The sequence below is a fragment of the Anolis carolinensis genome, chromosome 4, assembly GCF_035594765.1.
Source record: "Anolis carolinensis isolate JA03-04 chromosome 4, rAnoCar3.1.pri, whole genome shotgun sequence".
NCBI lineage: Eukaryota > Metazoa > Chordata > Lepidosauria > Squamata > Dactyloidae > Anolis > Anolis carolinensis.
Window position 1 is genome coordinate 109,367,150 of NC_085844.1, and position 27,082 is coordinate 109,394,231.

The 27,082-nt window shown below is 38.6% G+C and overlaps 1 protein-coding gene across 2 annotated transcripts in view; it reads right to left on the reverse strand.

Moving 5' to 3' along the window:
* cdh9 (cadherin 9) overlaps positions 1-27,082 on the reverse strand; it is a 165,369-nt gene that overhangs the window by 44,632 nt on the left and 93,655 nt on the right. For both annotated transcript variants that reach the window (XM_008114201.3, XM_062977618.1), the window contains exons 4-5: positions 13,139-13,258; positions 12,150-12,317 (exon numbers count right to left, since the gene is read on the reverse strand). In XM_008114201.3, coding sequence (XP_008112408.1) covers positions 12,150-12,317; positions 13,139-13,258 — 288 coding nt within the window. The remainder of the gene's footprint in view (positions 1-12,149; positions 12,318-13,138; positions 13,259-27,082) is intronic.

Sequence of the window (27,082 nt, forward strand, 5' to 3'; positions counted from 1 at the left end):
AAAAATTGGTGGATAAGTAAAACGTTCTGAAATTTGGTGCTCTAACAGTGGTAAATGTGTTCTACTATTGTAGCAATTTTCACTCCAATAGCTTTAAAAATGAGGGAGAAAGGAAACCCTGAAATTTCTACCAATTATAGTAATTATGTGCAATTACTATAATGAAATAGTAATGGAATTTCATTACTCTCGTTATAGTAATGGATTTTTCACTGACTATACTTTAGAAACCAAATGCCAGTGCCCATTCCCCAGTTTTGTAATGGAATTTTGAACCATTTTTAATGGATCACACATCCCTACAGTATAATTCAGTAGCAGCTGAATCTTAAGTCAGCACTGTGGTCACTATGAGGTTAACAGTCCTATTGAAGAGATTGACATAAAAGAAAACATTTGAATTTCACCCACATCATACTGATTGTTTTTTTAAGTTAGGGAACAAACTATAAAATTATGCCTCATTGTTTTTCTCTGCATCATTAAATATAAACTATTACACTGAGATATTAAAATTGTAGAATATAACAATTGAAAATGTACTGGAAGATCTGTTCTTTTAGTGTTGCTTCATGAGACTGGATAGGAAGAACAAACAAAATATAACCAGCTCTCAATAAAATAGCAGGTCAGATCATTATATTTCTTACTCTGCGGGTATTCCTACTTCCTTTGTGCAGGTGGATCTTTTTTTTAAAAAAATCAAAAAGTAGGAGTGCTTTTTAAAAAATTACATTCACTTGATACATGTAGATAATATAATTTGGCCATCTCAGTTTATCAATATATTTCTGTTTAATGCAGATGTCTTGCAGAGCAGTCTTACGTAAGCCCCACTGAATTTATTGAAACTTATTGTGCATAGGAATACAGCCAAAATATTATTGCAGTCACAGGAAGGATAAGAGAGCAAAAAAGAGAAAGAAATTGAAAGGTGTATTTCCTTCTTGCATTTGTACCAAAATCTAATTAAATTTGTGCTCACACAGCCAATAAACAAAGTAATCACAATTCAGAGCCTGAATTTCAATTGTCTAGAGATAACACTGAAACAACTTTAAATCAATGTTGGCAAATGAATATCGACACAAAGAAATCTGATGAAATGTCGATGTGGTAAGAAGGAACACAACTTTATGTTCTTAAAGTATCTTCACTTAAATGAAAATAAACCATTTCATGTAAATTATGCTGTGCCAATTTCATAAAAGCACTAGACCTAGATAATAGTGTTTGTGGAAAGGTCCTTTAGGGGGAGATGTGGAGCTGTAGCTGCACTTAAGTCAGCAAGCAAGGTACATTTTACCTACTTTTATCATATTGAAGATGGGTGAGAGAAAAAGTGTAATGTCAGCATTCCACTTCTTTGGAGATTAAACAGCCCTTTGCCAGCTAACTGTAGAGATACATAAACTATACTTCTCAGTATATATCTAGTTTGCCCAATTTTATGGCACCCATACTTCTTGTACCTATATCTACTTGATGGCTGTAATATGCATTTTGCAGACAGCTAATCTCCAGTCACAATGCATTATTCTTTACTGCTTCTCTCTCTCTCTTTCTCTCCCTCATATACATATATGCACATTATACTTTGTGAACTGTTTTCTTCACCCAAAATGAGGGATATTTCTATTAAAAAGATACACAGATCTGCTAAGTTATTGACTTCATTGACTGTCCATTTCTGTGTCTCTGTTTATGTTTGTGTTTGTTTGTTGTTCTTGTTTTTTACAGAAATCTATTCCAATGATTTTAAAAAAATAAGTGAAATTTGTTTCCAGAAAATGAATTTTTTAGGTAAGGGGTGTGAGATATACTAAAGAAAACAATTATTATTATAAGATGATCAATTAGGGAAGGTACAAACTATAAAGACATCAGACATTTGATGGAAGTCATGTTTTTATTTTTATGTTTACACAACTGGTCTGAAGTTTGGATTTTGTTTTTGCAATGATGCAACATATATGTGTGCGTATGTGTATATATATGCATAGATGCATTAATATATATATATATATATATATATATATATATATATATATATATGTGTGTGTGTGTGTGTGTGTGTGTGTGTGTGTGTGTGTGTGTATGTTTATATATACATGCATATCTGTGAGGCAGAATAATGTTATAGGTAATTCGATATTATCTTATTTTATGTATATCCTTTTCCTTTCCCCCCCTTTTTAATTTTATTTTTATTTTGTTTTGCTCCCCTCTTCTCCCTCTTCTATCTTCTCTTCTCCCCCTTCTTTCTTTCACTGGGGGACTCACAGGGGTGTTTCTATGTTGTTGGGGTTTTTTTGGTCTGTCTGTTTGTTTTTTCTTTTGTAAAGTCTTACCGTGTGTTTATATTGTTTTTGTGTATTATAATCTTCTTGGAAAGCACTAATAAAATATTATAAAAAAGAAAAAGAAAACAATTTTACTTCATTTGTAGCTATAACAGGGTTACTATTCCTAGCCTCCTTTTAAATTTTCAAAATACATAGCATGGATATGCTATGGAAATGATCAACAATAAATTTCATAGCAAGTTTGTATGCCCTTAGCATTGAACATGTATCTGAACAGTTGGATGTAAGAATTCCCTTTTACTCAACATTTTCCACTTGTTTTAAAATGAGAGTAAAGAAGGAACTGACACTTTTCTGGGATTTGCATAACCCTAAAGAATGTGTGGGAAAGCTGTCTTTTCAGGGTCTATATCTACATTGTCACATAATGTGTGACAGTTATCATATTAGCCTGGGATGTCCAAATGATGTACGTACCATGTAATTTGGGATAAACTTATTAATCCAGGTTTATCCCATGTTAAGCAATACCAACAAAGGTCTGGATCTTCTTCTGCATTGGTAAACACACTGTGCCTCTGTTTTGGGGGCAAAATGGGGTGTAGGGAGGGAAGGGTGGCACTGGTCATGCCCACTCATGCCCACTCATGCTGACTGCACATTAACATGATGAGATCATCTGTTTACCCCTGTACCATTGAGGTGAGGTTTTGCCCCCTTGTGTGACTGCAAAACGTGGCATCAACCAACATTTTTAATACCGGTTCATGTCACATTTTGGCTAGTGTGCAAGGGCCCCCAGAAAAGCTCTGGCTGGATTTACACTGCCATATAATGTAATTTGAACTGCATTGAATTGCATTTCATGGGTCTACATTCATACTATACTGCAGTTCAAACTGCATTATATTGCAGTGTAGATGGGGCCCCTGACTACATTGCTAAGTATATGTAAAGTTATGTTGCGTAAAAGATGATATAAGATTACAGTGAGGGTGTCTTGAGATATGTTTCTTTTAAAACTGGTATGGACCTAAATCAATGCAGACAGTCCAGATAATCCTTGGATTTTATCAATCAACTGTCAGCCATGATTTGAATGAGGAGATGAAAGAGTATGTGAAGTGTTGATGTGTTTCTTAACAGTATCCTGACATGCTTTGGATATGCACAGGAGGGTAGCCCTTAGGCCTGCCAATTCATCTAAATAATAGGTGAGGGCAATTTTTAATTAAAACAGATTTAATCTGGTAGGTTATACATGAGAAACTATAATAGCTGCTTCAGCTAGGGAGAATAATAAGTATGCTACTTCAACAGACATTATGGTTATGTTGATTAATCAATAATCTGAAACAGCATAAAAAGTCTTACAGAACTTTGAATATGTTTTAATGGATTTTAAGTATGAATTTTAATACTGTTTATTAGGCTTGATCGATCCATGAAAAATTTGATTCTAAACTCGTTTCAAAACTAGAGGGGGCAGTTTTTCGTTTTTGTTGCTATTTACGAATTTGGCCCCCAAAAATTTTCGAAATTAACGAAAATTCCTTATTTTCTAAATTAATTCGTTAATGGCGGACACGCATGCGCAATTCCCAAAAACAGCACAGAGGGAGAGGACTTTACAGGACACTCCCACCCTCATTTTTTGAGTGATCTTCTTCCAACTTGGTACAGTGGTAGAACACATTTAAAACTGATAGCTCACCAAAATTTGGAACGTTTCCCTTATCCTCTGATTTTTGGCGAATTTTCATAGCTTTTATAATAAACCATTTTTTAATAATTGCAGAAATCTGTTCCTGGTTTGAAAGTCTTATTTCCTGTTAAATTGGGTTGTCTTTACTGTGAAAGTCATTGTTCTACTTCAGAAACTTTGTTTTTGTGGCTGAAACTTTGTTAAATTGGTGTGTGTGTGATATATACTGTCTGTGTATATATATAATATATAGTCCCTGCATAATGTGTGTGTGTGTGTATAGGTAAAGGTAAAGGTATCCCTTGACGTTAAGTTCAGTAATGTCTGACTCTGGGGGTTGGTGCTCATCTCCATTTCTATGCCCAAGAGCCAGTGTTGTCCATAGACACCTCCAAGGTCATGTGGCCGGCATGACTACATGGAGTGCCATTACCTTCCCAGAAACACCCAGAAAATGGGAATTCCAGACAGGAAACAATCAGGGCCAGCTAATACCTCCCAACAAAGGATTCCCCCAGGTAGGAAGCAGCCAGGCTTTGAAGCTGCAAGGCTATTCAATGCTAATCAAGGTGACCAATTGCAACATTCACACTTGCCTCCCACAGACAAGAGTTCTTTCTCCCACCCTGGACCTTCCACAGATATATAAACCCCACTTGCCTAGCTTCGCACAGACGTCAAAACCTCTGAGTATCAGGCCTGGCAGGCAGGGAAGGGCGAGCGAGCGAAGGGAGGACAGCCGCCGGAGGAGGACGAAGCAGAGGGGAAGGGGTCTCGATCCACCGCCTCCGCCCGCCTGGATGCGCCTTGCGAGGAGGAGGCGGAGGAAGCGGAGGAGGGGGGCGGCAGAGGGAGAAGCAGAGGCAGGCAGTGAGGGAGGCATGAGCAGCGTCGCCCGCGCCCCTCGCCCGCCTTCGCCTTCTGCCTCCTAAGCGACCCTCCCTCCCTCCCTCCCAGCCCCATCCTCCCCGCAAGGCTTCCGAGGAGGAGGAGGAGAGGACGCCGCCCGAAGGAAAGGAAAGGTCGGTGGGCTCTTCGGGGGAGACCTTGGGGAAGGTCGCGGGAAGGGCGGGAGGGGAAGGGGAAAAGCGCCCCATTTTCAAGAGCCACTTCGGGAGGGAAAGAGGGCAACCAAGGGGGGACCTCCCTCTCCCCCTCCTTCCCTCCTGGAAGAAGAAAGGAAAGACACGTGGACTTTCCGACGTGCGGGCCTCGCCTTCCTGGGCGCTGACACGCGAGAGCCTCCCTCCCGAAGACAGAAACCTGGCCCAGTCCTTCCTCGGTAGGCTATTGGGAGATCACCCTTGGGAGGTAATAATAATAAATTATTATCAGCTGCTGAGGCGAGGCGGCGGCGGCCATTTCCCCCCTCCGTCTTCCTCCTCCTCCTCCTCGGCCTCCTTCCCCCTCGCCCCCTCCCATTGGCTGAGCCCGTGACGCCCCTTTTGCTGAGGGGCAAAAGGGAAGGGCCTGAATGGTGGGAGTTTGGGTGCTTTGCAAAAGCTTTTTTTTCCTAACGAAAAAAACGACGACATAACGAAAAACGGCCTCTCGCAATTCGAAACCGCGATATCCAGACGTGTGACAACCAATGCTTCAAAATTGCTTCAAAACAAACGAAAATAACGAATTAATAACGGTTAACGGGGAAAATGAATTATTTGAGCAAGCCTACTGTTTATATTTAATTCTGTTTTAATGTTTGCATATTTGTATAATTTAAATTATATGCTAATGTGTTATGGGTACTGTTCCATTATTTGGGCAGAGGTAAAATGAGGATGCTAGACAGAGAAGGATAGTCCATTTTATGGACTGGGGGAGGGGGGGTTGAAGGAGTAAAATTATTTTCCCCTGTTTTTCTGTTATTCCACCCACCCATGTCCTTATCGTGGAAATAACCCTCATGTATGACATCGGGGAAGGGGGGATAACCAGTGAAAATTGGGAAAATGGTTTTTCTCCTTCAACTCTTCTCCCCTGTCAAATGGACTATCTTTGTATGTCTATCACCCCTTTTTGACCTCTGCCCAGATAGTGGAACAGTACCTTTTTATGTTATGCTGCTTTTACCTTTAAGAAATAAATATAATAATAATAATAATAATAATAATAATAATAATAATAATAATAGGCCATATATATTTGCCTCTGATGCAGATGGAGTACCATAAGAAAGCAGTGAGAGTGTCCTCTTGATTTACGTAAACTGGAGCTTACCATTCAAAAGTGTGTGACTGCAGTTTTCAATCTGAACAGTTACTACATTTATGAATAAAATTTTTTCAGAGAGGTAAGTTTAAGACACACTGAGAACTAATCTGCTTCAAATTGTCTGCAAAGGCCCCCCACCATTTTTTCATGCAGGGTTTCTGATCTCTGCATATACTGTATATGTTACTGCATATTGCTTTCAATGAGACTTTAACAAGAGATTTTGGTATCCCTGAGGGTTCCTGTAATGAAATCCCAATAGATGCTAAGGACCTATTGTATTATTTGCATTTCTGCCTTGATGCAGTTTGTGCTCTCTTTGTGATATTATAACTGAACTTTATTTAGTATGATAGAATATATAGCCAGCTTTGGGTTCGGCAACTTCCAATTGATTAAGTAATCTATCACACTTTTGCCTTTCAAAGTAATGACTGAGTTAAATCATGAGTAGTAGTAGTCACTGCACTCATCAGACAAGCATGACCTATTAAGCAAACCCAGAAATACTAATGGCAGTAAGGACAAATACGTTTTTAAAAGTTTGGGCTATAACAGTATGTGAAATGCACAGTGGTGTACTATCTAGCTAATAGTCTAGCATCAATGGGCAGAATTTCACTAATGATAACAAAAACCTGCATATTAAATTTGTGTGCACTTCGCAGCACCGTATACTGTGCGGTTGCACAGTAATAATAAAAATCGTAGTAACTATACACATAATTTCAACAAAAATGTACTTGTTCTTAGAAAAGTGTCACTATCTGAACCCTCTTAGATTGGAAACATTATAGACCTTACATTTGCCTGATTCATTTGGAAATGTAGATTATTATGACCTGTGCTAAACTCTGCATTATTGAAAGCTAAAGTAGTACTCTTGTCCAGTGATGACAGAAATATCCCATGCCCTCTCTTACTGAACGCTGAAGTTCTCTCCTGATATTGTGACATATCAGAGCAAAAGACGTAGTAAAGAATGGTAGAGTCAGAAGTCAAAGTTAAGTGAAAATGCCTACCCTTGAAACTGTGTCTCTTTTGGACTCAGGGGTAGGCATTTGTCCTAACCATTATATAGCCCTGTTAATACTGTAGGAATGACAGAGGTATTTATCACATCACTACTACAACATGGAACCAATTAAGAATGATTGCAAGAGGGAAAATCCCCAATACCTTTAAGATATATTGCCATGCCCAACATCAGTGAATGGCAGGCATCATCTATCAACTTTGATTTTGTAGGAGTGCCACTTAAGCTTGACTTTTCTCTTGGCAGGTCACAAGCAAAAAAAGTTATCTCATTAGTTTTGTGAGGAGAGTGAGGGGCACTTACTTTTTTTAATTCTTAACTATATAAAATTTCATGAGGTAAGATATTTTACTTTGAGCCTTTGGGTAGATGTGTGTAGTTTTGCTATACCAGAAGTTCATGGTAACAGAGTGTGCTTCTAAAGTGTATTATAGGACTTGGTCATCCCGTTCTGAGGGGTTATGGCTTGGGTCTTTGAGGATTTAGGTTTGGTTGGAGGTAAGGGAATAATACATCAGTGCCTCTTAAACCTATTGGGAATTAATATTTCTATTTAAGGTCCAGGACAGGATAGAGATTCTTCTGATTTTGTGGCATTGCCTAGCAGTTTCCCCATAGGGCGTGTATCTACATGATAGAATTAAAGCAGTTTGAAATCTCTTTAATAGCCATGGCTTGATGTTGTGGAAACCTGGGAGCTTTCGTTTTATGAGATCTTTAGATTTTTCTGCCAAAGAGTGCTGGTGCCTCACCAACCTACAACTCCTTTGATTCCATAGCCTGGAGTCATGACAGTTAAAGAGGTGTCAAACTTCATTCGTTCTATAGTGTAGATGAATCCGGAGCATCCACCCAAACATCCAATTCACCATGGAAAAAGAAAAGAAAGGAAAATTGCCATTTCTAGATATTCTGGTCATCTGCAAACCCAATCAACAATTGGGCCACACATTTTACAGAAAACCTACACACACAGATAGATACCTTCATAAAAACTCCAACCATCACTCAAGTCATAAAAGAAGCACAATCAAAGCCCTGACAGACCGTGCACAAAGAATCTGTGAACCTCACCTCCTCCAAGGTGAACTAAACCACCTAAACTGGGCTCTACAGGCCAATGGATACTCCACCACAGACATCAGAACAGCTGCAAGGCCAAGAATAAGCCATGAGAGTCAAGACAAAGATCCACCCAGAGGAAAGGTGTTCTTACCATACATCAAGGGAACCACTGACCGCAGAGGCAAACTGATGAAGAAACACAACCTACAAACTATCTACAGACCCACAAAGAAAATCCAACAAATGCTATGGTCAGCGAAAGACAAGAGGGATCCTCTCTCCTCTGCAAGAGTCTACTGGATACCATGCAGCTGTGGACAAGTATACATAGGGACCAAACACAGCGGCCAAACAAGAGTCAAAGAACATGAAAGGCACTGCAGACTAATTCAACCAGAGAAATCAGCCATAGCAGATCACCTGATGAACCAACCTGGACACAGTATATTATTTGAGAACACAGAAATGCTGGACCACTCCAACAACTATCATGTCAGACTACACAGAGAAGCCATTGAAATCCACAAGCATGTGGACAACTTCAACAGAAAGGAGGAAACCATGAAAATGAACAAAATCTGGCTACGGGTATTAAAAAATTCTAAAATCAAAACAGTAGATGGGAAGCAACACTCTGAGGACAGAGGAGCCCCAAGGACGGCTAAAGACTAAACAAAGGATGCCCCCCAGGCAAGAGACAAACTTTTCCAATGCTAATTAGGGTGATTAACTGAAACATTAATGCTGGCTTCCAACTGACAAAGGACTCTTGTCACACCCTGGAATCTCCACAGATATATATTCCTTTCCTTGCCTTGTTTATCCATGCCTCACAACCTCTGAGGATCCCTGCCATAGATGTGGGCGAAACGTCAGGAAAGAATACTTTTGGAACATGGCCACACAGCCTGAAAGACATACAACAACCCTGTGATCCCAGCCATGAAAGCCTTTGACAACACATTGAATCCGGAGAACTCTGGAGTTTGAATTTTCAAGACTTGTTTTGAATTATAGTATTTAAATACCAAATCTCCCTTCTGAGAAGGAAAATGCATGACCACAAGATTAATAGAAACCCTAATCTAATTAGTACTTAGACATTCAGAGAGGTCTAATTATTACTATTTACAGGTCTTGATCTGCCTAGTAGGGATATGCAATCCATCAAAAATGGATCAAAATGGTTCAAAAGTCATTACAAAATTAGGGGGCACTGGCATTTCATTTCTAAAGTATTTCTAAAGTATCATTAGTTAAAAATTGTTCCTATAATGAGAGTAACAAAGTTTTGTTACTATTTCGCTAAAGTAATTGTGCATAAATTACAATAATTGGGGAAAATGCAGGAGCTCCTTTCTCCTTCATGTTTAAAGCTGTTGGGGTGAAACTTGCTACAATGGTAGAACACATTTACCATTGTTAGCCCACCAAGTTTCAGAACGTTTCACTTATCTTCTGATGTTTGGGAAATTTTCAAAGTTTTATAAACAACTTTAAAAAAAACTACAAAAGCCATCTCCTTGAATTTTCTATACAATGACAGGAGATGACAGGGGATCATTCCTCCCCTCCCCCCAAACTTTCAGAAATATTCATACATCTACTGATTTTAAGTAATTTTAAAAAGATTTTGACAAAAACATTTTAAAAAGCCACAACAGCTGATTGAATGTCTCATTGAATGTCTATCATATTAGCAAATAGAAACCAATATTAACCAATTCTACATTTTCATAGAATCCTAGAGTTGGAGAGGGCCCTCAAGAGCCATCTAGTCCAACCCCCTTCTTTCAGGTAGAAGGGAACCATCAAAACTCTACTGACAGATGGCCATCCAGCCTCTAAACTAATTAATAAACTTCCCCTATATTATGGGGCCATCCATTTAGGGATTTCTTCCCAGCCCAGCAAAGGGATTTACTTACTAGAAGTATCCATCAGTCCTTCTCTTTGCAGATTCAACCATTCATTGAAACTGTTACTGGCCACCATTAGGGAGGGACAAATCTCTCTCTCCTCTACCTTGATTAGTGCTTTCTCATGCTGATGCATTCTGGGAAATGTAGTTTATAGTAGAGCCTTTTGAATTCTCTGGCATAGGATTCCTCCCCTCCCAAACTACATTTCCCAGAGTTCTGTGCTGTTCCCAGAAAACACAGCTCCCTCTTTTTTCTGCCCTTAATGCTGAGATGCCATTAATTTAGAGAAAAGAAAAGGCAAGGCAAGGCACTAAGGCAGCCTTTTTTGGCTTTGCTCTGCTTCCTTGCCCTGAAAAGGAAATTGACTTTGGAAGCCTTCCAAGATTTACAAAACTAAAACTAAAAGTATGGGGTAAGTTTCAATTCTTAAATTTTTAGCATGAGCCATGCACACATATCAGCTATCGCCTGGTTAAATACAAAATTTAACAAATTTGATCCAAATTACGAGCCAAAATGAAAATGAAACACCTCTACTGTTTATGTAATTTTACAATGAGAAAAGGACTAAGAAAACTGCTATAAGGCCCCACTCCTCGAGAGTGAAAAATTCACCGAGTCTCCTGATTTTTCTGAAATATTTTCTGAGTTAATGTTGTAGCAGACAGGTCTGTGAATGTTTTAGGGGTCATCTACATATACATCAAAATTCAGGGATGGTCCAGAGTAGACATGCTCTGGATTAACCTGGATTCAGCAAAGCTGTTCAGTTGCATTGTCTAGTTGGTCAAGTCAGGCCCTGTTGGATAATCACCCTTACCTGGCCTGTTGTTTCCAACCCTGTAGCAGCTATTCAGAGAGCTCCAGAACTTTTTTGCTAGGCATTTTTGCTGACATCAGGAAAGGCTTCAGTGCAACCAAGATCCAGCCATCTTATGTGATAATGGGGACAGTATGGCCTTGATTCACCCCCTTTTCCCTGCAATGCTGAAATGATGATACTGGTCCATATGAACATTGGATTGCTGTTCCTACAGAAATTTTAGAGCATTCCCCAACTTTGTGTAATGCAGGCTAAACCCAGGTTAGCTGGTATTACTCAACATTATGGACTGGAAATCCCTGAATGTTTTCAGGACATTGAGATTTTGCTTTTGGAGGATTTGCAGCTAACATAGCCATGCCCCTGTCTGTCTGTCTGTTGTTGTGATGTATTTATCAATCAACTCTGATTTATGGTGTTTCTATCTTAGTTTTCTTTGCAAGATTTCTTCAGGAGATGTTTCATTGCCTGAGGCTGAAAGTATGACTTTTTTAAGGTCACCCAATGGTTCTCCATGGCTGGGTGAAAATGCAGATCCTGGTCTTCCAGATTTCTAGTCCATTGCTCAGATTACTAAACTACGCCGGCTGCCAGGTCTGTCTATGAAATGTGGAAATGAATGAGGAAACAATCACTCCTATACATGTTCTTTTCCCAAAGGACACTTATAGAGTTCTTTGGTTTACTACAGAGATAGGAAAATCAAAATAAATAGAAAAAAATAACTAAGGCAATAGTAAAGAAAAACTGAAAAAAAATCACATAACCAAACACAGCATACAATCTTTAACCATTTCTACTCTGTGGCAGTGACTAGTTTGACAAGTTGGCAATGGAATGTTTTCCAAATTTTAGTATCTTAAATTTTTAGGCCTAATTCTACTATTGGGGTTAACATTAAAAATTGAAAGCTTTGATTAAAAACAGTCCATTCCCATCTCTCTCTCTGTATTCCAATGTTGTGTTCAATTGCTGACACAGCAACAGACCAAGACGTATATCTGCATTTATGTCCCAGATGGTGAATGTAGAACTACTGAGTTTAAAGAGGCTTTTCAAACTATTAAGTGGTTCATACTCTGGGGGAATCGAGGTGGATTGTCATTGACGTCAGTCAGCGTGATATTCACTGTGGTGGTTCCTGATAATCCGCCCATCTGGCCTCCCATATCTTTGGCCTGGATGACCACCTGGTATTGTTCTCTGTTTTCTCTGCTCATATCTGGCAAAGCAGTCTTGATGATGCCTTGTAGAAAAGAGGAGGGGGAATTAAAAACCAAACAAATAAGAGATAGGGAGGGGGAGAGATGAAAGAGAATATTAAAATGGATTTGTGTTTGGTATGCTTTATCAGTTAATTCATAGCAAATAAAATTGAGGTTTCATACACTGAAATAACATATTGAGTATATCTCCAATTTCTGTTGCAGAAATTCATAATCCTGGGTTGAAATAAAAATTACTAGGCAGAACATTCAATCCTGTGCAAAAAAATGTTGTTTTTTTCTGTGCAAAATTATCTCATTATATTTTTGTGCAGAAGAACCTAACCAATCCAGGATTCCTCTAATTAATTTCTCAACACATGAAAAACTTGTTTGTTTTTGTTTGTTTTTTTAAAAAAATATCTCTATTGTTCCCATCATATGACTTAGACAGTTCTTCATTTTTCAGTTCCCATCTCAAAATATTATACAACTCTATCTTAAAGAATCCAGCTGTTTTACCTTGGAATTGGCCACAATCATGTAAATCACATACAAATAATCAGTCTTTCTGTAATTCTTGGTAAGTCTTTCTTTTGAGCTTTTCCAGATGTCTAGAACTTACTGGTTTTTCTAGATTGACAAGTCACAACTCTATGAAAAATACTGGAAAAATGTTTTTCTTTAGTTCTAACCATGCTAAATAGCCACAAATGGTACACTGTCCAGAACCTATCCCTACATATTTTATAATCGGTTTTTGAAAGAGAGACCACATTATTGAGGGAGAATCTCAAAATAAATTCAGTTAAAACACAAAAAGAAAAACAACAACAAACGCTAAGTCAATAGATAGTCTTACCTGTTTCTGGATCAACTGAGAAGTATGGCTGACCTTGGAGGATGCTATACACAACTTTGGCACTGTTGCCATAGTTAGAATCATCGGCATCTGTAGCTGTCACTTGAATAACAGAGGTGCCTGAATAGAAGTAAAATAGCAACAACAAGAACACAATCCACAATATGAAATGAGATGAAGCTGTATTGTGGAAATATTTTAGCAGATTTCTCTGTTAAAACCATGAAAATTTAATGAAACATTTTCATGTAATATTACAAAACTGTTTTTGAAATGCAATGCACAACATGAACCCTAAGGCTAATCAACAACAGTCAAAAAAGAAAAGGAAAACCCTTCATTATTAAACTTCTATAGAAGTAAATGGAGAAAAATACCAAAACTATATTGGGACACAATGCCATTATAACAGCCTATGCATTTGTGACAGGAAGGAAAAGGAAAAATAGTAATCTGCCCAAAGTTTGCAGATCTGTGTTAGTCTTTCCTTGACAACACTGTGTGACCCTTGAGAAAGCACAACCATGAATATAGTGAACTAACTTCTCCAAATCTAATGTATTGGGTAGAATGTTAGGTTTGGACTGGATAAATTGAAGACTAAAGCCATGCTCAGTCAACAAAGTGAAATTGTGTCTTGGTCCAGTTAATGTTCCTCAGTATACATACTCATAAAGTTGCTGTTAAAATAAAAATAGGGAAAAACATCATGGATGTCTGAGGATCTTGCAAAAAAGGTGACATTGTTACAGATTTTTTTTTTAAAAAAAATAGATACTTATCACAAGTTAAAAGAAATGTTAGTTTTATTTTTTCAGTATTGATATAACTCAAAGAGAGCTCAATATGTTCAGCAAATAGCAAGTAGTACATACGTTTACTGAATAAATTAATTTTGAGTACTACAATCAGTAATGATAACAGTTTACTCCGACAATATAGTAATAAGTATTGAGTACAAATTACTTCTGAAAAATAATCCCCCACTCTTTCTAAAGAAATGTCAAGAACCTAGAATCTCATACAACAGACATTAACAAATCTGGAACAAAAACTATGATTCTGAAATCAGTGAAGATTAATGCTTATCCTTGGCCTAGCCTTCTAGGTGTAATAATGCCATCTCAGATTCAATTGAGAATAAAGAAATGTGCAGCCATGAAATACACAAATGTCTATTACAATGAATGGGGTTTGAAACATTCTGCAGGAAGGATGTTTGACTTGCTAGAACTCTATGATTGTAAGAGGAAAGACTGCAAGGACTACTATGTAGGGGTGTGCAATTTCGGTAAACCCATTGCTGTTTTATTTTGGTGCCCCCCCCTTCATTTTTGAGAACATCCTGAATTTGGGAGGGCAAAGTGCCATTTTTCAACCTGACAGAGAGGACAATGGGGGGAACTTCCAAGGTTCCACTGATTTTTAGGAAATTCTTAAAGTTGTAGAAAAAAGAAAAGAGGTGTCCCATGGGAGGATCTGATTGAGATTCCATAGTACCTCTCCCTCTGGCTTTTGTTCCCACTTGACCAAGCAGCACCTACACCATGGCCACATCATAGATAGATAGATAGATAGATAGATAGATAGACAGATAGAGAAACATATATTTATATATATATAGCTTGTCCGATCGATGGAAAAAATGTTTCAATTCTCGTTTCTAAAGTAGGGGGTGCCGGCGCTTCGATATAGAAAGTATTTCCGAATTTTTCACCCAAAAATTTCTGATATTTCCAAAAATTCGTAATGATTCTTAATGTTTCTAAAATGGCGGACACGCATGCGCAATCGCCAAAAAAAAGGAAACCGGGGGGACTTTTACAGGGCTCTCCCGCCCTCATTTCTTGAGCTATCCTCATCAAATTTGGTACAGTGGGAGATCACATTCAACACTCTTTGCTCAACAAATTGCAGAACGTTTCCTGTCTCCTATGATTTTTGGCGAATTTTCATAACTTTCATAACTTTTTATAATACACTATTTTTCAATATTTGAAGAAACCTGTTCCTGGTTTGAAAGTCTTATTTCCTGTTCAATTGGGTTCTTATAACTGTAAAAGTCCCTCTTCTACTTGTGTAGACTTTGGATTAGAAACGCAGCACATGCCAAGCAATGCCTTGGCAGGAGTGCCACTGTCCTTTGAAAACTATAAATTGCCTTTGAACCTTTTGATCAATGGTGCCACTGGTTGACCTTGTGATTGCAAAAATGAAACTCTGGCTGAGGACTTTGGATTAGAAACGCAGCACACACCAAGCAATGCCTTGACAGGATTGGCAATGTCTTTTGGAAACTATAAATTGCCTTGGACCTTATTGATTGATGGTGCCCCTGGCTGACCTTGTGATGGCAAAAATAAAACTCTGGCCGAGGATTTTGGATTAGAAATGCAGCACACGCCAAGCAATGCCTTGACAGGATTGGCAATGTCCTTTGGAAACTATAAATTGCCTTGGACCTTATTGATTGATGGTGCCCCTGGCTGACCTTGTGATGGCAAAAATAAAACTCTGGCGGAGGACTTTGGATTAGAAAAGCAGCACACACCAAGCAATGCCTTGACAGGATTGGCAATGTCCTTTGGAAACTATAAATTGCTGTGGACCCTCTATTGAATCAAATCAATGTCTGACTTTGTGATTGCAGAAATAAAACTCAGCCCAAGGCTTGGGAATAGAAATGGAGCATGAGGGAAGCAATGCCTTGGCAGGAGTACCACGTCCTTAGGAAACTATAAATTGCCTAATGCCTCTTTTCAAGCAAGGACTCTTTGCCAGATCCCACAAGCTCCAAGCCAATGCAATATTTATTACCCAAAAAATATACACAATCTCGAACCAGCAACAAAAGCCCAAACCCTTACCAGACCCAAACCCCTCTGTCTCTCTACAGCCAGAACTTCACCCTCTCTCCCTCAATGCAGGCGGCTTGTTTGCTTGCGCAGCGCACCACTCTCTCCGCTCGGAAACCCAGCCCCAGAATGGCTCGCCAGGGCTAGGGAGGGGGCTTTTATGGAGATCTTCCACGTGGATGCAGAGGACGCTAGCCCCCACCTTTCCATCCATTGTGGAAGCGTCTGATTGGCCTGGGAACAGCAGCCATTTTAGGCTGCGCTAGGCTCCTATTCAAGGTAGGTTGCAGAAACAAAAAAAAATTAAAAAAAATATTTTTTAAATATATTAAAAAAAATGGGGGGGAATTTAACGAAACATTAAGACACAATTAGAGAATGGGCCAACGATGGTTCGAATTACATTGCCAGTTGCGCCCAGGGACAATGTCTCAAAACTCGATTCAAAAAGCGAGAACAATCCAAAATAATTCCGATATAAGAATCATAACGAATTTTTGGACAACCCTAATATATGGGGGTAGGCTCAGGCTTCTTATGTGAGAGAAGGAGAAAAATACGAGACAGAGTCAAAGACTAACAACAAACAACTTACAGGGGCTTTTAAAATATTATTTTTAATTCTTATAAATATTTTTTTTATTTGAGTGGAAGGCTGCAGCACTAGACTGGTGCAGGAGGATGCAAGCCAGAGGGGATACATGGAAACACAAGCCACGTGAACAGGGCCAGGCGTGCATGAGCCAAAATATAGGGCAGAGAAGGGAAATAAATGAGAGAGTCAGTCAAAGAGCTGAACAAAAAGGAGATTTTTTGATAATTTTTAAAGCATTTGAGGGTGGGAGGTGCAGGACTGAGTACAGAGAAAATCTAGAATTTAGAGCTAGGGAGGAATTGAATTCTCCCCGTGGGGATTCAAGGAAGTCATGCTATCCCCTCCCTTCAGTAAACCACCCCAATATTTGAACTAACACCCCATGCCCTTTCACAGCCCACCTCCAAATGCATACCCACCTTCACTTCCTTAGCAAAATAGTTTTTAAAAAGAAGGAATGAAATATATTAAATTAAGGAAAATAAATTAAATTGGCAAAGGAAAAGATTGGAATTGAATCCAAAAGCAAGCAAAGCGATCCTAAGAGGAGCAAAAGCACTGAGACAGAACAGCTAGCTAGCACGTGAGTGGCTTTCTTCTTCCGATTGGATCATGCAGGCAGCCTCTCTGCATGCCATGTGTAGCCGAAAGAAATTGAAAGCAGCCATTTTCGGCAGCCACATGTTTTTGTTATGTCTGAAAAAAAACATGGCCACTCCGCCCATGCCATTATGGGTGATCCGGTAGCCAAAAATTCTGAATAATCTACAGCCTGTTTTGAAAAATGGATCTGTGCACATATACTAAAAGTTGCTTGTCAAGAAGAATTTTTAGAAGCTCATACATATTGGAGTCACTGGGGCTAACAAATACCTGGAATTTGATGCACATATGTGTGTGCAACTTTATTTGAAATGCATAATGAATCCTTTTGTAATTATTTATTCCATTGTCTTAATCCTTTCCAGATGGACCCATGAGTCAGTGAATATGGCTTTCTCCTCATTCCTTTGATTTACATAAGAAATGAATGGGAACTGTGTTGCCTCAAAAAATAATATATTCCTGTTCTTTTGCTCATATTATTTGCCATTTCAGTGTTTCTCATAATGCCAAATTCCAAATCTTTTTATAACATAAGTCTAAACTGGATGCTTTAGGGGGAAAACACAACAATATGATACATTAGTGCTAGCCACATGGGTGCCCTGATAATAGGAAATGTAGACAGCAGTTACTGGGCTTGACTGCAAAAACAGTAATTGCTGTTGTTGTAGGTTAGCAACAAGGGATGGCTTGTCTATGACAAGCTACATGAAAGGAATAAGGCCAGATAAAAAATAATTGGTCCACGTGAGGGACATTTTGGCTCTTTTCACACCTGTATAACGCCTATATTTTTCTCAGTGTTCCACTTGCTCTTTTAAAGGATCACACTCCCAGAAAATTTCTAGCGCCTGATTTAATAGAATGGTGAAGGGAAAATGAAAATGGCTTTCTTTATGTAGCCTGGTGCTTGAGAAATTCTTCTAAAAGAACAAGTAGACACAGTGAAAGTTGTATGACAGTTTCATTTCACAAGGAATCATGAAGCTGGAGGATATAGTAATGTAGCAAGAATTAGGGAATGCCTATTTTCTTACAAGAGGAAATGATAACCGAGAAATTTTGAGTTCTATTAAATTTATTACCTTCTTGGAATTTTCCCAGTACATATGTCATGGACCCCTCTGAAAATTCAAAGGAGAACTTCAGAGGAATCCATGCCATGGATGAAAATTTACAACAGGGCTATAAGATAGGGCCATCTGGTTAACAAAGGGACCTGAGCTATGATAACCAAAGAGTGATAGTACTGGGCCAGCAGCAGAGTGATATTTCAGGGATTGGAGCCTGGGAATAGGTAAACAAAGTAGGCAAAGGGGGGTGAGAAGGAGGAGGAGTTGTTGCCTGAGATTATTAACAATGTTTTTTTATGCATAAAGCTCAAAAGTAACTTTATCTCCATCCTTTATTGATCTGGATAATAAAGGAATCTGTTTCCAAGATTTCTTGTGAGTGGATTTCATCCTAAGGATCTGCAGTCCAAGATAACATATGCTTTGCAATAGTGACTTGGTAACATTGACTAATTATGGCTTAATCTACACTGTGATATAATCCAGTCTCTAATCCAGATTATCTGCTTTCTATTGGATTATATGAGTCTACACTGCCATATAATCCAGTTCAAAGCAGATAATTTGGATTTTAATAGCAGTGTATATCCAGCCTTAATTAGAATATGCTAAGGTACAATGAAATGCAAAGCTATGTAAAAGTGACACTTGACAATATTACCTGTGACAGAGAAGTAGCAGTCTTAGTAAACCACAGGTAAACATGAATCAATAGAATGATGTATCATCTAAAGAGGTCAACCTGGTTTTAGGCTGCATCAATAGGAGTATAGTGTTCAGATAAAGAGTAATAATAGTGTCATTCTATTCTGCTTTGGTCAGACATCACCTGGAATAATGTGTCGAGTTTTAGTCACCACAATTCAAGAAGGATATTGACAAGCTGAAATGTGCCCAGAGGAAAGTGAACAAAATGGCCGGGCTGTGGCGCAGCTGGCTAGTAACCAGCTGCAATAAATCACTACTGACTGAGAGGTCATGAGTTCGAAGCCCAGGTCGGGTTAAGCCCCCGACCATTAAATAGCCCGGCTTGCTGTTGACCTATGCAGCCCCGAAAGACAGTTGCATCTGTCAATTAGGGAAATTTAGGTACGCTTTATGCGGGAGGCTAATTTAACTAATTTACAACATCATAAAACTGCCAGCAAAACACGAGGAAAGGAATGAGGAAGTACAGCCACTAGTGGACAGTGAAGCAACAGCTCCCCCTGTGGCCGGAATTGTGAAGCTGGAAAAAAATGTTAAATACCTCTGTGTCTGTCTATATATGTTGTTTGTCTGTTGGCATTGAATGTTTGCCATATATGTGTTCATTGTAATCCGCCCTGAGTCCCCTTCAGGGTGAGAAGGGTGGAATATAAATACTGTAAATAAAATAAATAAATAAATAAATGGTTCCTCCTTGCCCCTCCCGTCTCCTCGGGCATCATTTCCTCATGCCAAGCGGGCATGAGGAGGAATGTTATGGCAGCCAGGTAAATTTTATTTACTTTTAGGGGGAAAATGAGGGGGGGGGCTTTGAGGTGGCTACATGCCATCCTGATTGTCATCAGGAAGGTATGTTGCCACCAACCCCCCAGGAAAGCCTGGCTTATTTTGGTGGGAGAGGGGACAGAAATATGCACCAAAGCGGTTTTTAAATACCTGCTCTGGCATGGATTTCTGTCTGGAAGTGCCGCTAGTTCAATAGGGAGGTTGGAAAGGAGGAATCCCAGGGACATCCGGATGTGTTACCATCCTGTGGGAGGCTTCTCTCATGTCCCTGCAAGCTAGAGCTGACAGATGGGAGCTCATTCTGGCACGCGGATTTGAACTGGTAACCTTCAGGTCAGAAATCCAACCTTTAGGACAGCAGTCCAGCCAGCACAAGGGTTAAACCCACTGCACCACCATGGCTCCATACCTCCCCAGCTGATCTTAATACTCTAACTGGCTTATAAAGGGAGAAGCGTTCTGATAGGTAAACTGGACCAGAACCATTTAGGGATTTATAGACCAAAGCAAGCACTTTATATTGTGCTTGGTAGCAGACATATGCCACCCCCTTTCCCCAGGTTGTCTGAGGTCATGAAAGAGAATGATGTCTAACCACCGCAAAATGGGAAGTGGCAGGCTTGGAGTTACTGAATTATTCAAAGCTTTGGAGAAGATCTGGTTTTCCAGTGGCTTCAGGTATTTTGGTCAAGTCCACATTAAGCAGCCTTGACCCATGTTCTTGCCAAATCAGTTCTGTGCATCATATAATGAGTGTGGAGCTGAACCAGCTCCTCAGAGTAAAGGACATGTCAAGACACACCACCAATCATTTCTTCCCTTAGCCAGTTTTTCCCATGGAAAGACAGTATTGGTAGTTGCCCATTCTGTGATTGAAAAACAGAAAAAAACAGGATACTCTGCCCAGCCCCCAAAGTCTTCCAGTGTTTTGCCTACTCTGTATATTAGAGTCTATTTTTAAAAAAATAGAGCTGACATGATTATGTGAATACAACATGCTGCTATTATTACTCTGGAATGTTCTTGCTGCGGAGCAAATTTGATTTAGAGGGGCATTTTATTCAGTGAAGGGGATTCCTGCATTTCTGTTGATAAAGCATTACTAGGGCTCATGCAAATAGTCGTGACTGCAGTCAAATTAAGATATTATTTCCAAATGGAATGAAAAGTTTCATTAATTTAGCATGCAAGTCATGTAGAAAACATCTGGCTCCTGCCATACTTAGATATTTTCTGGCCCTCAATTTGCAAAAAATAAATAAATAATAAAATAATTTTAAAAAGGAACAAAGGACTGTAGGTTCAAAGAAAAATGGAAAAGACTGAAGTACAGCAAATTTCAGGCTTATCTCTGGTGTACATCTTGGGAATTTATATGCTGAGTCTAAAGCTCCTCTCCCTACATCCCCAAAGTTAACTTTGGAAAACATTATTGTTCAGCTCAGTTTTTCAACTGCAGAGCTGCCGTGGCAAACTGTGAAAAGAAAAGTCATGGGTAATATAGTTTTTCTTGTTCTGGTTTTGTTTTCAGTCTTTTTTCTCATTAGAAGGACTTGTGGTTTTATGAGGTTGAAAGAGGGAAACCAAGAAGAAACTTGAACTGAAACTACCGTATTGCACATCTTGCCCTACTTACTTGTTTTGAATCAATGTTCAGAGAGAAGAATGCCTAGATCCACTACCACATCCATTTATGTATGGCATTCAAGCTTAAAACTGCTATGCCTCTCTATTGAACTGACATAGCAATTGCACTGAAAAGGTAGTTTTGATATATCAAACATAAGTTATATCTGCAGTTATATCTGATTATGCAGATTCTGAACTTGCATCTCACTGACTTTGAACATCACTAACATGCTGATTAAAGTACTGTAATATTGTTGCATTTCCCATTATATACAATGGTTGAATAAAGTGATACCTCTTATATAAAATGTGTTGAGGCCTGTGAAGCCTCTGAGGATGAGGACAAGGGTTTTCTGGTTAAGCCTGGGGTTTCTGTGGGGGGGGGGGGAAGCAAAAGTTTTTTTTCAAGACCATGGGAATGTTTTGGGTAGATCTGTTGTTGGGGAAACAGACAATGATTCTCATGAGAATCAACCAGGGATTGACTGAAGAATGTGGAGGAGACAGGAGGGTTACAGATAACCCATTGTTTACCGATCAGAAGAAATAGTGTGAAACTGAGACAAATCCATTGTTCCCAGAGACTGAGAGATAAACAAAGGGAACCCAGGTGTGAGAAAGGTTGATGTCATGGGCAAGTGAGAGTATTCTTAGGGAATTGGAGTCAGTGTTTGGTGAGGAGATAAATGTTGGATTTTCATGTGTCAAGTTGCCTGTCTTGAGAGCTTCGAGTTAGGAGTTCTGTTCTTGGGTTTGTATCTTGTTTTCCTGTTTAAGTGCCATGCTTCCTGTTTGGATTACAAATCTTGTGTCAAGTTTCAAACCTTTGGGATTATAATCAAGTTCAAGTATCAAGCCTTTGGATTATGGTCATGTTCATGCTTTTAGGCTTTTGGATATAATTCTAATTTAAATGCAGCAAACCTTGGATTACAGTTTCTTGCTTTTGCCTTAAGTGATTTTTGGAATTCCTGTTCAGAGTTGGTCCTTGCTTTTTTAAGCATCTGAAAATCTATCTCATGGATGTATTTTGAAACTGCTTTTATATTAGATACTCTTTTCTTAATAAATTTACTATTCTTGCTCATCTATGTGACATTTGGGTGAAAGTAGGCAGCTGGGCTGCAACAAAATGGCAAAATCACGGTTTCTTTTTTCTGATATTTTTCTGATAGTTCTTTTTTCTGATATTTTTAAAAATATTTTAAAGTTGTTGGTGGACACCAGTTGTGTTTGTTTTACAAATAACTCTCTCAGAAAAGAAAACAGGTGTAGACTCCCCCATCACACATGTAAAACACACCCACCTGAAACTCATTATAAAAGGCATCTTCAAGAAAACATCATTCTTTTGATTTTTTGATTTACTCCCTTGTTAAAGCAATGAAGACCTTGTCAACAAATAAAACACTTTTCAGAACAACTTTTAAAGACGAAGGAGTCCCGACTTGCTTGCTACCTACACTTTTACAAAATAAATTCCAGAGATTAAATGTAGAACCTTTAGTTAAAGGCTCTCATGTAAATTATCTCAGTCAAATTACAACTCTGTTTCTGTCTCTCTGCTTATTCACAGTGTTCTAAATAATAAGATTGACATTACAGAAGACATACTTTGCAAGAAGCCCTGAGGGATGAGTTCCCCTGCAAGTTGAAGAAAATATGTTTTCCAGGAAGCTGGCTGCAATTCAATTTTATGATGACAATTTATAAATGGTGCAGAACATAAAACAGGTTTAAATAGAAGATGCAGTGATAGGGTTTATGTAGATAAACCTTGCTGCGGTTCTTTACACAAACATGGAATCAGATGCAGAACCATCCAGGCAGACAGTGATGGGAATTTGAGGGAAGAGGTTCATGGAGGTAAATGTAAACTGAGAAAGAAAGAAAGAAAGAAAGAAAGAAGAAAGAAAGAAAGAAAGAAAGAAAGAAAGAAAGAAAGAAAGAAAGAGCACATCTCTGTCTGTATTCCATTGTGACATTCAGCAGTCATGAAACATGGCACAATCTGTTGATTGCATTGTTTCCTCTGGTCTGATTTTTTCTCTCCAAAAATCAAATTTTCAATTCTCTCAACGTTTGACTAGTGTGTTGTATGGGCTCTGTTTCCTCCAACATAAGTGTCCAAGAATGGTAATAAATGTGCATAGATTCTTAACAAATATATTGAAGTAGAAAAAATCCCCAAAGACAGAAATGTAGGGCACATTTACACTGACACTATAATGCAGCTTGGAACTAGTGCCCCTGGGCAGAAGAGCGGGATATTAAATAAATAAATAAATAAATAAATAAATAAATAAATAATAGTGATTAGATTGATAAGTCTGGAACCAGTTTGAGGCCAGGAAGGTGATTATATTAACTATAAAAACTCAAACCAATGCCTGCTCCCCCCCCCCCCATTCTGGGAGATATGCTTCAGTGCTCTGGAGGTGTAGGCAATATAAAAACAAGGGAAGGTAACAGTTTGAGTGGAGGTAATCAACTATTCTTCCTAGGGGGTCAATATACTTCTTGGGCATTTTTGGCAGCCCCCTTGCCCCTTATTCCAAAACCTCAGCAAGGGCAACCAATTTTCCCCTGGGACCTTGGAAACAATGGGATCTGCTGCAGCACATTAAAAGCCTTAACTCAGGCATGGGAAAACTTTGGACCTCTGGGTATTTTGGACTTCTTCTCCCACAATTCCTAACAGTCTCAGGCCCTTTCCTTTTCCCCATGAGCAGCTTCAGAGGCAGAGGGGGAAAAGGAAAGGGCCTGAGGTTGTTAGGAATTGTGGGAGTGGAAACCCAGAACACCTGTAGTGCCAAAGTTTGCCCATGCTTGCCTTAACTTGTACTTTCATTTGACTTTCATTAACGTGCTGTATATTCTTTAACCTGTGCTGCCACATGCATTGGTGGGATGCATTTTGTGGCCGTTGCAGTTTCGAGTTGGCTTGGAACCACATTAAATTGTCAGTGTAAATGAGACCTTATGCCCCTTCTATACTGCCATATAAAAATCTAGATTACCCGCTTTGAACTGGATTATATGGCAGCAGGCCTGTAGCTGGGGGGGGGGGTAGGGGTTCAAACCCCCCCCCCCGAAATTTTTCAGATTAAAAAAAAACCTGGTTTACGCATGAATTTTAATGGGTTAACCAAATCCCCATGCTAAGTCTATGAGACACAAAAAATTAAGAGTCCCTCCAGGCACTATCTCAAGCAGATATTGACAGGCCTGTAGTTGGGGGGGGAAGGGGCATCAGGGGTCCAACCTCCCACCCCCCAAATTTTCAAAACCCCTCCTGAAATTTTTTTCTGGCTACGGCCCTGTATGGCAGTGTAAACTCATATAATCCAGTTCAAAGCAGATAATAATACGGATTATCTGCTTTGATAATCCAGATTATATGGCAGTGCAGAAGGGGCCCTAGAGAACTACTGAGATACTGTAGAATTTTTCTAACAATCATTTTGGATTTTGGTGCATTTTTATATGTCAGGGAAATCAGCTGTTTCTTTCCTTCGTAGGCGGAAACATAAAAATGCAGGTCTGATAACCAAAGCTGTCACGTTAAGAAAGGAAATTCTCTTGACATTTCTTCCAATTTTCAATATCTCCAAACACACATGAGCACACACACACACACACACACACCAGGAGAAAATCGCTGGAAATTTTAAATTCTGTCCTCTACAAGCCATTTGAGAGCTGTGAGAAGGGACCTTGCCTTAACACCTTATCTGAAGGACGACAGCTCTAACTGTGCAGAACACGTCCCTTCATGCTGCACTGCAAAGTCAGCATTCAGTATGAGTGAAAAGTGCTGAGGAGTGTATTTTGAGCATGTCCAGAGATTACAGAACTCTAGTTGAAGAGAAGAGGAAAATACTTATATAAAATTGAATAGGAAGATTGATGTGTCCAATCATTTCAGAGTACAGGTATGACTTTTTCATAAAAAAAAAACCCTTCCCCATGATGCCTAAAAGCTGATTCCAGTTTTGAACTGGTTGGCTATGGCAGCTCTTTTTTCATGTACAATTAAAGGTAATGAGCGTGGAAAATAACCATGTAAATTATGATCTATTCATTGACAGGAAGGATCTGGCTAAGCAAGAAAATATATTGATGGCAGATGACTTCTGTGGTTGCTATCTTATAGGGTATATCTTACATTAGAAATAAATAATATGGGATTCAGATGGCTTTCTTGAGGAGACAGGTATAGGATTCCTCTCACAGTATTTTCTCCACCTAATCTGTTGCTCACTTTTTTAAGGACAGAAATCATTTACTTTAGCAGTCTATAAAGTTGGTATGCTGTAATTCCAAAACATGTTCAGTATACAGGCATGCACATTTATTTTGAAAATGGTGCTATTTTCAAGGGGGAGATAAGAAAACTTTTGTTTAAAAAAAGGAATAATTCAAGTGACACAAACAAAACAATGAGATAATAAACTTATAGGGGCTGGAGAAATATTTACTCTAGAAGTATATCCAGATATAATAAAAAGAGCATGTTATCATGGTTTCATGGAATATCCTAACATATTTCAAACATGAGGGTTTTATTTTAAAGTTGTTTTTTTAAAAAAAAAAATAGACTTTGTGGGCCTATTTTCCTTTTGTTTTCATTATGTAGATTTTAATGAGTCAAAATGAATAGTCACAGTTTCCAAAAAGAAGAACTTTATGCCTGTAATAAGATTTGACTGCAATAAGAAATATTGGTTTGCACAATGTGAGTTCTCTCTCCCAAACACACCCAAACAATTCTTACAGTCATTAATATGAGACAATTCATTCAAATCACACAATGTTATACTTTTTTCAAAATGTACCCTTTCTGAAACAACACACAAATTGAAAAATCAGTCACCCATCACCTGATTTTGTAAGAATGAAATTTTGGATATATTTTAAAGTAAAAAAAACCCCACATAAAATATTTTTTTTTCTGCATAGCAAAAGCTGATTCATGTATTTAAAATGCTGTAGTTAGGGATGTGTTCTCCATAAAATTCACATTTAATTTAATTTGCATGTATCTGTTCCAAACCTACAGTATCCTTGTGGCACAACAATAGTAGAAAAAGTCTGATAACTGCAGGCTAAAGCAGTGTTATTTATTCCGATGATCTGCACACTATGCTTTTGTTAATCCAGTCTAAATTTACATCAGCATTTTTGGCAGGTATGTTGCAATGTTAGCTTGTGATTCATTAAAATACCTATATCCGTTCTATGCTGCAAATACACCAGCTGTCCCCCAGCTGTTCCCCATCCTGTATAAGTATTTGATTATCTTTTTTAAAAAAACCAACAAAATCTTATATCTATCTGTTTGTAATTGTGTGTTGAAGTTTTTTTCATACTAAAAGATTTTCTTCTACTGCATTTTGAATAATCCATGGCAAAAGCTGTCTTTTATAACTTCATGTCACTTGGAGATTTGATAGACATCCCCTCTGGACTTTTAAGTAATTTATTTCCGTTAAAAGGATAAATAGCACAGAGCCTGGGACTGCCCTTGAGAACTCTGTCTAAATTGACACAGAGCCATTAATGAGCACTCATGGTGTATAGCTGCTCAACAAGCTGTTGATCCACCTGCAGCAATATTGTCCATCTCACATTTTATCATTTTGTCAATAAGAGTTACATAACAGAAAATATCAGAAGCTAAACTGAAATG